Source organism: Microtus ochrogaster, unplaced genomic scaffold, assembly GCF_000317375.1.
Source record: "Microtus ochrogaster isolate Prairie Vole_2 unplaced genomic scaffold, MicOch1.0 UNK1, whole genome shotgun sequence".
NCBI classification, from domain to species: domain Eukaryota; kingdom Metazoa; phylum Chordata; class Mammalia; order Rodentia; family Cricetidae; genus Microtus; species Microtus ochrogaster.
The window spans coordinates 4,295,719-4,308,654 of NW_004949099.1; the positions used below are offsets into that span (position 1 = coordinate 4,295,719).

Genomic DNA, 12,936 nt, shown 5'->3' on the forward strand with positions numbered 1-12,936 from the left:
GTAGACCAGGCTGGTCTCGAACTCACAGAGATCCGCCTGCCTCTGCCTCCCGAGTGCTGGGATTAAAGGCGTGCGCCACCATCGCCCGGCTTCTATGTCCTTTTATATAGGCTGCCACCAGAAAATGTGGCCCAGATTTATGGTGGGTCTTCTGACCTCAAATCAAGAAAAATCCCTCACAAGTGTTTAGTTAATTCCACATGTAGTAGAGTTGACAACCAAGGTTAGCTATCACAAATTCACTCCTTGTCAACTTGGTACACAATCATATCTCCTTAAGTCATTAAGAGGTTTCATTTCCAAATAAAATCAATAACCAGGCAATAATTACTCCTAAAACTGCTAACACATTATGTATCTTAGACTAGCTGGTAATGTCCCTTAAGGGACATTCTTTAGTATCTTGTAACTTACATATGATAACCACTGACACCTCAATTGTGTTATATAACATGATAAAGAAATCTAGGAAAGAAAATGAAATATCTTTACAATACATTCTTAACAAAATGTGACAGAAACACATGTCAATTATCATCCTCAGTTTTTCAACTGGTCACGTGGCATTAGTAGTTACTGCTACCTTCTTCTGCTACCCATTCTATTTCTGTGACCCCAACAAGCACCTCACCAGGTCTTGTTTTTGTCGTTGTTTTGTTTTATTTTTTTTATCCTTAAGTGACCCAAACCTTTATTCTTGAAAGATCTGAGGCCTTTGTCATCCTGCATGGATTGAGTTGTAATTCCCCATTGGTTTAATTTCTGTCTTAGTTAAGGGTTTACTATTGCTGTGATGAAACACCATAACCAAAAGCAGCTTGAGGGTAAAAGGGTTTATTTGGTTTACATATACTGAGTCACAGTCTATTAGAGGAAGCCAAGGAAAGAACTCAAGTTGTACAGGAACCTGGAGGTCGGAGCTGATGAAGAGGCCACAGAGGAGTGCTGCTTATTGGCTTGCTACTCATGGCTTGTTCATCCTGCTTTCATATAGCGTCTAGGACTACCAACCCAGAGTGATACCACCCACAATGGTCTGGGCCCTCCCATATCAATCACTAATTTTAAAAAAAATGCTTGACAGGCTTACCTATAGCCTGATTTTATGGAGGTATTTTATCATGTGGTTCCCTCCTCTCAGATTATTCTAGCTTGTATCAGGTTGACATAAAACTAGTTGACACATGATTCTTAATTGCAATTGTGGGTGTGGGAGGTACATGTGGCACAGTGGATCACAGTGTATATGTGGAGGTCAGAAGATAACTTTGTAGAGTTGGTTTCTTCCTTTCATCTTCATGTGAGTTCTGGAAATCAAACTCAAGTCATCAGACTTGGCTGCAAGCACCTCCGTTTTGAGCTGTCTTACCAGTCCATATCATTTTAACGTAGTTAGGAAGTATCCTTGGCCATCCTCAGATGTAACTCTTGTTTTCCTCTCTGTTCCAGGGTGCTGTGCCAGGTTCTCAGCTCGAAGCAGTCTGTACATTCATTCTAAGAAACACCTGCAGGATGTGGGTGCTCCGAAAAGCCGCTGCCCAGTGTCCAACTGCAACCGACTCTTCACCTCTAAGCACAGCATGAAGGCACACATGGTGCGGCAGCACAGCCGGCGCCAAGGTTTGTGACTGTGGCCCCTGAGAATTGCAAAAATGTACACGCCTGAGCATGAGAGAACAGGGATGATGCCTCTCCCTCTCATCACTCAGTCATGTGTAAACCATGAATTTGGAGCTGTGGATTACCACACAGTCATGGAACTTTTGCACTCTCTCCTCTCCTGCTACTTGCATCTTACCACAGACCCTTTGTATTTGGTTTGCCCTTGCCTGTGAAGTCCTTCCTATCAGCCTGTCTGCAACTGGACGCTTTTCCCTGTAACTGGATCCTCTCAGTCTGTCTCACCATCTCCACTGTTCCTGAGCACTGAATCCTGTTTCTTCCTCCTGGTCTTAGGAGATAGTGGATCCTACACAGAGAACTGTGTTCTAAAGATGGGCAGGAAACCCTCCAAGCCCAGAGCAAAGTTGTGTCTTAGGAATGGGCTGAGGTATGAGAGACCTCATGATAGTGGTCAAGGGCATGTGGCGGGGAGGATGCTGAGCATGCAGGACCTGACCTTCAGCATCTGTGGTACAGCACTTAGAAACTTGCTCCTCTAGGTCTTATCTACAATTGTATGCAGGACATCAAGAATGTAGGAGAGGCAACAATGTCTGTATCTCTCTAGTGCATTCACAGAGACAGTTCTGCTGTTGGTATGGTAATTGGTGGAGGCCATACATGTTTCTAACCAGTTCCCCCTCACTGTGATCTGAGAAGTAGACAATAACATTTAGCCTATTCCCAGTTGGTGTCACCTTTCCTCCCAGAGGGTCTCAACCTTCTCTCCAGCTCTGAACTGGTACTGTATGGCCCCACAGGCCTCAGCATGACATGACTTCTTAAACTGCATCTCCCTTTCCCTAAGCTAGCTAATTCAGGTTACTTTCACAAGTTTTCCCTAAACTCTGGATGGGTGAGAAGCCCTGTTAGCAGACCCATGTTTATTGTATACATCAACTGACTCATCTAGCATTCCTCTTGCCCATTGTCAGTAGAGGACCAGGAACTCAGAGCAGTGTGATGACCGCCAGCTTGTGTTTCAGTTCACTTCACAACTGTCCTGCTGCTGCAGAAATACTTGCCAAGGTCACAGCAAGAGGGAGTGCTTAAGCCAGCTCTTTACTGGGATCTATTTGCTACCCAAAGGCACAGTCCTAACCATTAGCACTAGAGTGATTTTTCTCTAGTATGTCCATTTATGGTTGACATTTATGGAATTCATAAAATGTTAGGTTGATTTTTGAGTAAGTGGGCATCTTCCATCAAAATCACTCTCTACAAAGAAGATAATCGTCAAGATGTATGTTTGTTGACTTGTTTTTAATTTTGAGAAAGAAATGGGTCATCTATTTCACTTTCTAGAAGAAATCACTCCCATTTCCTCTCAGAATGTTGTATTAGTATGAAGATACTGGTAAAGAAACTTTCTGATACAAAAACTAAAGAGAGATTTTGACTTTGGTTTCTGTTCTTATATCTAGACTAGACGTCTTTTGTAGGCTTGAGTTAAAAATGCATGGTGATACTCGCCTTTAATCCCAGCACTTGGGAGGCAGAAACAGGCAAATCTCAAAAAGCAACAACAACAACAACAAAAGTGCATTATGCACTCTGAGCCGGCCTTCATGCTTAGAAAGTATGCATTTGTGGTTAACTTATAGTTGATGTGGAAGAAACAGCTGAGACCCCCTTCCTCTGCTTCAGGCACTGGGGCAGTTCAGAGGCTGCAATGAGGCGGACGAGAGGTCCCCTTTTCTGAGTTCCATGCATCTGCCTAAACCTGGAGTTTTCAACCCAGCCCAGACAGCCGGTTTTACTCCTTGATTAACCCCAGAGGACTCAGACCATCTTGTGGATGACAGTAGATGTGAAGCAGGGCACGGAGTTTTACAGAGATGACTGAAGCTAATTTCAGAAATAACTCCAGAGCCAGACTTGGATCAGAGCTGACTTATAGAGGCTTCATGCTGTGGGCTGGATTGAAACCTTGGTTAGCTAGTGCAGCATAGAAGGAAGGGCAGGCTTTGGAACATAAACACAGATTGAGGACATGAAGTATTAGATGAAGTACCTGTTGTCATCAAGCCAGCCCTTCCTTTGGTGTCTGCTATTCACTGTATGCCAGCATTAGGTCTTGCTTTACCCAGGTGGCAAGGTCTAGCAAAAGAGTAGTCAGTGTTGCTTCAAGGGGTGCCTGCTAGTATCTCAAGCAGGAAGAAGATTTCTCAGTCTGGCAAATAGTAACTGGAATATCCATTGCTTTCACAGATCTTGTACCTCAGCTGGAAGCTCCAAGTTCTCTCACACCCAGCAGTGAACTGAGTAGCCCAGGCCAAAGCGAGCTCACCAACATTGATCTAGCAGCACTTTTCTCTGACACACCTGCTAACAGTGGCAGTTCGACAGCTGGGTCAGATGAAGCCCTGAACTCTGGAATCCTCACCATTGATGTCTCTTCTGTGAGCTCCTCTCTGGGAGGGAATCTCCCTTCTAATAATAACTCCTTAGGGTCCATGGACCCCCTGGTTCTGGTGACCCACAGTGATATGCCTCCGAGTTTAGACAGTCCTCTTGTTCTTGGGACATCAGCCACAGTTCTCCAGCCAGGCAGTTTCAGTACAGATGATTCTCAGGCCATGAGCACAGGAGCAGTAGGCTGTCTGGTGGCTCTGCCTGTGAGGAACTTGGATCAAGACCCACCAGCTTTGACTCCCAGCAATAACTTGACAGTCCCTGACACTGCACCAACCTCTTCAGTCACTGCCCAAGAAACTACCAGAGTCCCAGATCTGCTGGTTCCAATAAAGGTGGAACAAGACTTGCCTCCTGTCCCAGATGTGGTCCAGGGGCCAGAAGAAAGCCATGAGCCATCCCAGTCTATGCTCTCCAACTCTGCAGAGAAGCCAGGGGCTCAAAAGGACTCAGAGCTCAGTGCTGGCACCCGCAGCCTCTACTTGGTATGAAGCACTATATTCCATCACCACCACTAGCTCACTCCCCTAATGCACCTTGGATCATGTTTGGGATGAATCCTGTCTATGCAGACGGTTCTTTCTGGTGTGCAGAAGGACAGATGGAGCCTGGGCAGTAGTCTGGAAGCCTGACTTTGACCTTGATTCTGAAATTGACATTCTTACAGCTTTGTGCATATCACTTAACCTATCTGAGCCTTAAATCCTCAATTATTTCTAAAATAAGGGGTTTGGCTACATTGTTTCTATGGTTCTTTTGAGTTCTGTGATTTTGTAGTTTTCTTGAGAAAACTTGAGGCATTTCCTACTATCAAAATGTTCACATTCACGCTTTTCACACAGTGACAAGTCCTAGAAGAGCAATGTTGGCATCAGTCATCTTAACAGTTCAGTGAGAACTTAAAAGCTACATCAGGATATTTTTATTACAATTAAACGGTAGTTCCTGAACCTTCATTCTTGAAGGATTATAACAATACTCCAATTTTGATGCTGGACAGTTATTGTATTCTATATTTATATCGATTATACCTTTAATATAATCTAATTTAAAATAACTTTAAAGATTCCTAGAAAGAGTCTGACTTTCCTCAGTCTATGATGGAAATGATCATACAGGTTTCTTTGTAATGCTGGTTGAATTTTGTTTTGACATTTGTCATGTTAAGATTCATGCATCTTACTACAAGCATGAGGGTACCTAGTAACCAACCTACTAGAGCCTACTTGGATTTCTCTCAATGTGAGAGCAGCACGGCCTGTCTCTTCATTTCTGGTGTCTGGCTTGCTGGTGGCAGAGCTACACTTGCCAACATCTGCTTAGGCTACCATAGCTAAGAACAGCAGGTGACTTGACAGGGACTGGAGGTAACCACAGGTCACAGTGCATGGGAAGCCTGTCTCTGGCACTCCGTGTCTTCCTGTATCTCAGAGCCAGCAATGGGTGGAGGTGGAGGAACCAGCAGAGCTTGGGCTTGCCCTTGTTTGTTCTCTTGCTAGCTGTGTGGCATTAGGCTTCCTTGCTTCTCTGAGTGGGAATATGCTATGAATGGGTTTCTGTATACCATGAGCTGTGGAGGGCTGGTTTCCTTTGTTCCTTGTAGGTTTAAGAATGAAACTTTTTCTTATTAAGTGTTTACAAATTTTAAATATCTTATTTGAATACTGTTTCTCTGGCACTTCAATAAGTTTGCTGAATTCAGTGACACTTTCTATATTGGCATATGTCAGTGTGGCACTTGCTGCCAACACTGCCCAGGGCTGCCGTGACATAACCCTGGCGTCAGAAAACTCGTGTTTTAGGGAGCAGGGCAGTGTACAGTGTTTAGCAGCCTCTCTCTAAAATATTTTAGTGCATTTAGACCTTGGAGGAATGACCTTCACTTTTCCAGGTGATGAAGCTATGTGCATTTTCCTGTGCTAACAAATGAACGTGTAGTTTCCCACGTGCCTTTGCTGGTGACTGATTCCTGTAACTCTGATACATTCCCAAGGCAGACTTAGGACCGGTTCTCTAGTCCCCTTGCTACCCTCCCTCTGCTGTTTAGATCAAGCAACTGACACACTTTTCTTTGGTCCCAGGAAAGTGGGGGCTCAGCAAGAACTGATTACCGAGCCATTCAACTAGTCAAGAAAAAAAAGCAGAAAGGAACTGGGAGCGATGAAGGTGAGGCTGAGTGTGCTGCAGTGCTGGTGGGCAAGGGACTAAGGTTTCTTGTGTCACAGTCACAAGCAGAGGAAGCACACAGAACAGTTGTTTCTGTGTTCTTTGTCTTCTATGTTCAAAATGCCCTTTTATCAATTTCTTAGCTTTATATAAGCTTAGAAAACAGGCAATAACCAAATCCCCAGCGTGTCTGGACATGTTTGACAGGTCTAAAGAGGCTGTGGGAAAGTGAAGGGTTCAAACATTGTCAGTTCTGGAAGGCTACTGAATAAATGAGTCAAGCCAGCCAGGTGTCAGGAAAGCAGGAGAGTGGCTAGATGCTAAGTGGGGTCTGGTCCTGTGGTAGAAACCATGGGATAGGACAACCATTGTCTCTCTAGGGTAGCTGTGTGACCACAGCCTGTGCACAGAAGTCTCTGGTTGAATCAGCCTGAACCTTTAAGAGCAGCAGCTCACCTGAATGAGAAAACGAAACAAAACAGTGTCATATGAGTATCACATAAGTCTGTGGTCTTGAGTGCTGCCCCTTCTGCACATGGGTTGAAGGTACAGTGCTGAACGGAGACTGGTGAATCCTGTTTAATATCAGCAGAGCTCTTTGGTGTTCTAGGCATCATTCATCTTTACATTTGCTTAAACTTACTTGATGCAATTTTATGTCTTTCTGTTCTTATGCCATAGCTCTGATTTAAAATAATAGTTTTCTTCAGACAGCTGTTTCCCAGTGTTCCTGTCAGTGTCACTTGTGACTTAGAACAGTTCTGTGGCGCAAGAATCCAAAACTTATAGTGTAAAACTTGGAGGGAAAATAAAAGGGGACATGGAGGTCTGTAGAAAAAAAATTATCACATGCAAGCCAAATTCATTAAGAAAGTCAGATGACTTTATTGAGCCCAGTCGTAATTAATTGTGGAATTGGAGGAAAGGGAGTGCTTTAGACTTGAGGTGCAAAATTTATTGCTCTCACTACGCTGGGGCAGTATCTTCAGAGATTAATTACTTGGTTATCTGTTGTAATATGAGCAGTGGGCTGCGTCCCTGGCACCCGGCCGCCCCCACGGCTAGCTTTACCCGAAATAATTACACGGAAACTGTATTCTTTTAAACACTGCCTGGCCCATTAGTTTCAGTTTCTTATTGGCTAGCTCTTACATATCGATCTAACCCATTTCTAATAATCTGTGTAGCTCCATGAGCTGGCTTACCAGGAAAGATCTTAACCTGCGTCTGTCTGGAGTGGGAGAATCATGGCGACTCCTTGACTCAGCTTCTTTCTCCCAGCATTCTGTTCTGTTTACTCTGCCTACCTAATTTTATGTCCTATTAAAGGGCCAAGGCAGTTTCTTTATTTAACCAATGAAACAACAGATAGAAAGATGACCCTCCTCCATCAGTTATCAACTGCAGTATGACATTTTAAAAATCAAAGACACTTTTAAAGTCCTTAATATTGGTATTTGGCAAATGTTGCGGGTTTCAGTTGTCTAAAATGCCATACCCACTGCTGACACCTGTTGCCATTAGAATCCACAGAGGAGTCCAAGGCTGTACTTGGCAGCTACTCTTCTGGTTTAGAGCCATAACGTCTCTCTCTCTCCTACTCTCCCGTGTTTGGTGGAGTGCTGTGTGGGTTGGTCTGTCCTGCCTGCTCAGGTGGCTTTTGCAGCTTGCCTCACTGGTGTAATTGAGCACTTCCTCTCGTCATGTGTTTCCCTAAATTAGCTATTACATCTTGGGGCTTGATCTGATTGATTCCTTTAGGGAGAGGAGAGTTAATAAAACTGAAGTGGTGCTGGGCTCTTTGTGGAGTCACCTGAACTGTTTCATAGCACAGCACCAATAGATCCCAGGGGTCTGCAGAGAAGGTGATAATAGTTCTGCCTTCCTCTTATTAGCTAGGGCATTTGTCTAAAGAGTGGCTTCTTGTTCTTCACCTTGAGATATAATTGATAGGAGAAAGTTGAGGTACTTAAGTCTGCGTCAGGTCTTTGTGAATAGTTTCTGGCCACCTTCTGTGACAATCACAGCATTTCATGTATTTTAATTTTAAATTTTTTATAGACTTTGAAGGGAAATAGAACTGTGGCATCTGCAAGGTGTCTAGCTTTTTGTGGGTGAAAAGAAGCAAAATGTCCTTGCCAGGGTGAAGGATTATCTCTGCCACCTACCTGTCTTTCTCAGAAAGCACTCTTGAAATCCTGTGACTAGCCAGGAGGGAGTCCATGTAGAGTCCCACCTTTAAATAGTCCTTGAAGCCACCTGTGCCTCTCCTAATATATACTGTAAGTTTACACTTACAGACCCTTTCTGCCTCAGGTGACCGTGCACAATAGTAGTGTCACCAATAATGGAGGAGGGTCTTCTGTCTATGTGTTACTTTCATTGGTTTAAATAAAGAAGCTGCCTTGGCCTTTTGATAGGCCAGCACTTAGGTGGGTGGATTAGACAGAAAAGAAGGTTTGGAGGAAGAAGGCAGTGTGGCAGATGCATGGCTCTCCAACCCTATATGGACATAGGTTAGAATTTTCCCGGTAAGCCACGACATTGTGGTAAACACAGATTAATAGAAATGGGTTAATGAAGATGTGAGAGTTAGCCAGTAAGAGGCTAGAACTAATGGGCCAGGCAGTGTTTAAATGAATACAGTTTCTGTGTTGTTATTTCCAGGGCTAAGCTAGCTGTGCGGGAGCTGGGCGCGACAAAAAGCAGGCCTGCTCGCCTCATCACTACACACCTTCACATCCACAGATGTAACATGTCACCCAGCCACCTCTTGCATCCTCTCTGTAGCCCTGGTGAATCTGTTACTGACAACATTTGCTGTCACAATCATGGGACGTTCACTCTCAGCTGGTGTTTCCCAGGTCCTGTCTCTACCTGGGCCAAAGCAGACTCCCACCTGGGCTCTGTTGTCAGGTCTTTCTGGTCTCCAAGCATGTCAGGGCCTTGGCCCTTCTTACCTATCATGATGCTTTTGAAGAATACAGTTCCTTGGCCTGCAGACTCTCCATGTGCATCTCCTGAAGCCTTCTTTTGATTAGACTGAGGTTCAGGTCTTTTAGAGCTGGAGGTGATGTGCCTTTGTGCATTGTGCTGGGTATAAGAGTATTGACATGACATAGATATTTTGCAGTTATGTGTCCCCAACTGTACTCTTAGCTTCGGTCATTCTCTGGAGCTCACAGCCTACTGAAAGCCCTTGTGCTCAGTCAGTGTTATGCAGTGAAATGACAGGATCAGACCAAAGCAGGATCTATGTGAGGAGGACAGTGTGAACTTTTTCCAGCGCTGGTGACCAGAAGAACTCACCTGAAGCATGCTATCTACAGCGCTTATTGGTACTCACTTATGTAAGGCCCAGTCCCTCCAGAGATAGGGTTGGCAGTTTGTGACCCAGGACTATACTATACATCACACTGTTGTCATTGGCTCTCTGAAATGGCTTAAGTACCCCCAGGGAAACATAGCATTCTTTTGTTTGTTTGTTTGTTTTTAATTTGGGGGGGGGGGGGTGAGGCTGGTTCTTACTTGTATGTATGTTCGTGTACCACGCCTGTGCCTGGTACCCTTATAAGTCAAAAGATGGCATTATATTCCCCTGGAACTAGAGTTGCAGGTGATTATGAGCTAGCAAATGGGTACTGGGAATCAAAACTTGGTCCTCTGCAAGAGCAGCCTATGCTTTTAACTACAGAGCTATCTTTCTATCCAGGAAGCAAAAACATGCTTACAGGCAGGACATTCTAGGGCCCCTAGGTCATCTTCCAGGAGCTCAGCAAGGCTAATTGTTTACTATGTGCAGAAGATATCCTGTTTCTCATGTTTTCCACAGATAACACTAGACAGTGAGTCTTGGCTGTGACAGTATGACCCTGATGTTGTGCAGGTGATTTGTATTAGGGTTCTTCTACAGATACATGCTCTCCCTCCCCACTCACTGATGCACTCTATCACTCTCGGCATAGACTCAGGTTATAGTATGGCTAGCATTGGTTTTGTGGCTCTTGAGTGTCTGGCTCTGCCCGTTGGGAGCTCCTGAAAGTGTATTCTTGTGCCCTTCCAATGTAACCTATCCTGAATTTCATATCGTGTACTTGTCCCAGCCTGCAGTCAACCAATTCTCCAGAGAGCCCTGGTTCATTTACTGGAAACTGGTATTTACAACCAGATTGTGGGTCCAAGACTGTGCTGGCTGCTAGTGAACTTTATGCCCTAAGTTCTCAGTGACCATGCTAGGAAATATTTGTAAATATCATTTTTATTGATCTCTATGCAGAATGTTATGATTTTTTGAAGGTATATACACAGTATTTCACATTCTTTGTTACTGTATTGGTATTTATAGTGAAACATTCCTCTATGTGAGATCAGCTCAGACTAAGTGGCTTCTCGTCAGGTAGAGTTGTGCTGCTATTTTGGCAACAAGTTTGAGGGGAAAATTTAGGTTTCTGGGGTATCTGCATTTTGACATTGTGATGAGAGATTATGAATTGTATTTAAGTCTGAGCACAGAAGCCCAGTATGACTACACCGTGTGTGGCTTTAACAAACAGAAAGACATCATTACTGTAAATGTTAGCCCCACACTGCGTGTGCATTCTCAGAAGATATGTGGTCTGAAATCCAAGGCTACTCTGAGTGTGCTGCTGCTAAGAGTAATACAAGAGCACTGCTGGCACCTTCAGCTCAGACATTTAGCTGCTCCTAACAGAATCGCCAATGTAAGAAATCTCAATGTGAAAATACCTTTGGAGAAGGAAGGTCATTACTAGAGATTGAATTTAGGTCCTTGCACATAGTGAGCAGTGGCTTAAGAGCAGGGAAAGGAAAGGAGGCATGGTGTGACCAAAACCCGAAGGCCTCTGTGTCACTCTGAAAGTATAAACAAGTCTTAAGTGCATTGCTAGGAGACAAAGTTTGAATACATCTAAGCAAAGCACAACCTTAGAGAAATGTATGGGAAGGCAAGCAGTGACTCAGAACAAACCCCAAAGCAGAGGTAATGTTACCATGGAGAGGTTGTTGTCCATGTGTTACACAGCAGAGTTAAAGAATGTTTTTTCTGAAAGCTTAGATCTCAAGTGCAAAATGAAATATGGTAGAAACCTAGGGAGAGAATGAGTAAAGGCCTAGCAGTATTGAAAATGACTCTTGTAACTTGTGTGCAGACAGCAGAACAGTGAGGCTGTGAAGGATGTTTATTCATGCAGCTAATGAAGTTGATTTACTAGATAGACTATATATAGTCTGTACCCAATGTTTGTAGACATAGTATATGAAATGAGGGATGAAAAAAATTACAACTAACATCTTCATAGGGAAAAATCTTGGCAGGGCTTTGTTTTCTAACCATTTGTATAAATTACAAAGTAAAATTATTTGGAAGCCAAAATAAAGCCTGCTGAGCCTTTGGGTAGTAGAATTAAAAAAACAAAAAACAAAAAAAAAAAAACGCCTAATAACAACAGAAAGTGATAGCCATGGAGTTATCTAGTTTGATCCTTGAACAGTAGCAACACTTGTTTGGATCTCTTGTGGAGATTAAATGAGACTGTAGCCGTAGGACACTTGGAGTATAAGCTACTGATGACTCTTCCAGGGATGTGGCTGGAAGATAGGTACAAATGTGTGCACAGGCAACCTCTTAAGAAAAGGAAGTACAAGGTGGAAAACAAGCATGTAACAACCAGTGCTGTGTAACCATCTGTTCAGGTTGGAACTTTTGATTTGGGTGGAACAAAGCATGTTCTTAAATGCACACAGCTATCCAGGCCATTGGTTTCCATTTCTGCTGACTTTGAATCAAGGAAAAACAACAAAAGAAAAGTTGCACTGTCAGTGGAAACAGAGATAAACATATCACACACACTGTGATAGTACATTATAGTACTTGCAACAGCACAGCATTCTGAAAGACAAATGTGAACACTATAATATGGAAAAGGTACATGCACCAGTGTATTGTGCAGTTGGCTACATACTGTACTGTACCTAGGATAGGAACAGCAAAGGCTGTCAACCACACAGACTGGCCATAGGTGCTCCCTTAAAAATAATAGGTAAAGTGTTCTAAACAGCATCCAGAACATCTTGTATTTACTATATTCTGACTAAACAGGGATTGGAAACTCTGAGTTGATCATAATCAGAGGCCAGTGAAGAGCCCTACTGTTTTCTCAACAGGTATGTTTGTGCATGACTAGAGGAGGGAACATCAGCAATCCCACACTTTTCACTCCCTTATTTCCTTGAGATGAGCCTCTCACAACCTGGAGCTATCCCTCTTGTCTTCTAGCTAGGCCCAGCAATTCTGTTTCTGTGCCTTCCCCTCCTGTCACTTCTAGGGTTACAGGCATGTTCAGCCATGCCCAGCTTGTTGTTGTTGGTTCTGGGGATGCAAACTTGGACCTGAGTGCTGTATAGCAAGCACTCCTAGCCACTGAGCCATCTCTCCAGCCCTCAACAGATCTTAAGTTGTATTCCTTAAAAAATTAATAGGCATCACTGGTGAAAATAGAAATTTAATGATGATTTCTGCTGACTGGTGTCACACATCTGTCATAACCAGTACTCAAGTGGGGACAGGTTCAAAGTTGTCCTCAGGCCGGGCGGTGGTGGCGCACGCCTTTAATCCCAGCACTCGGGAGGCAGAGGCAGGCGGATCTCTGTGAGTTCGAGGCCAGCCTGGTCTAC

General features: G+C 43.8%; 1 protein-coding gene across 4 annotated transcripts in view; it reads left to right on the forward strand.

Annotated features, from left to right (window-relative positions):
- Zxdc (ZXD family zinc finger C) overlaps nucleotides 1–12,936 on the forward strand; it is a 33,970-nt gene that overhangs the window by 9,331 nt on the left and 11,703 nt on the right. For all 4 annotated transcript variants that reach the window (XM_026788075.1, XM_005364869.3, XM_026788076.1 and 1 more), the window contains exons 5-7: nucleotides 1,450–1,620; nucleotides 3,874–4,562; nucleotides 6,159–6,243. In XM_026788075.1, the coding sequence (XP_026643876.1) occupies nucleotides 1,450–1,620; nucleotides 3,874–4,562; nucleotides 6,159–6,243 (945 nt within the window). The remainder of the gene's footprint in view (nucleotides 1–1,449; nucleotides 1,621–3,873; nucleotides 4,563–6,158; nucleotides 6,244–12,936) is intronic.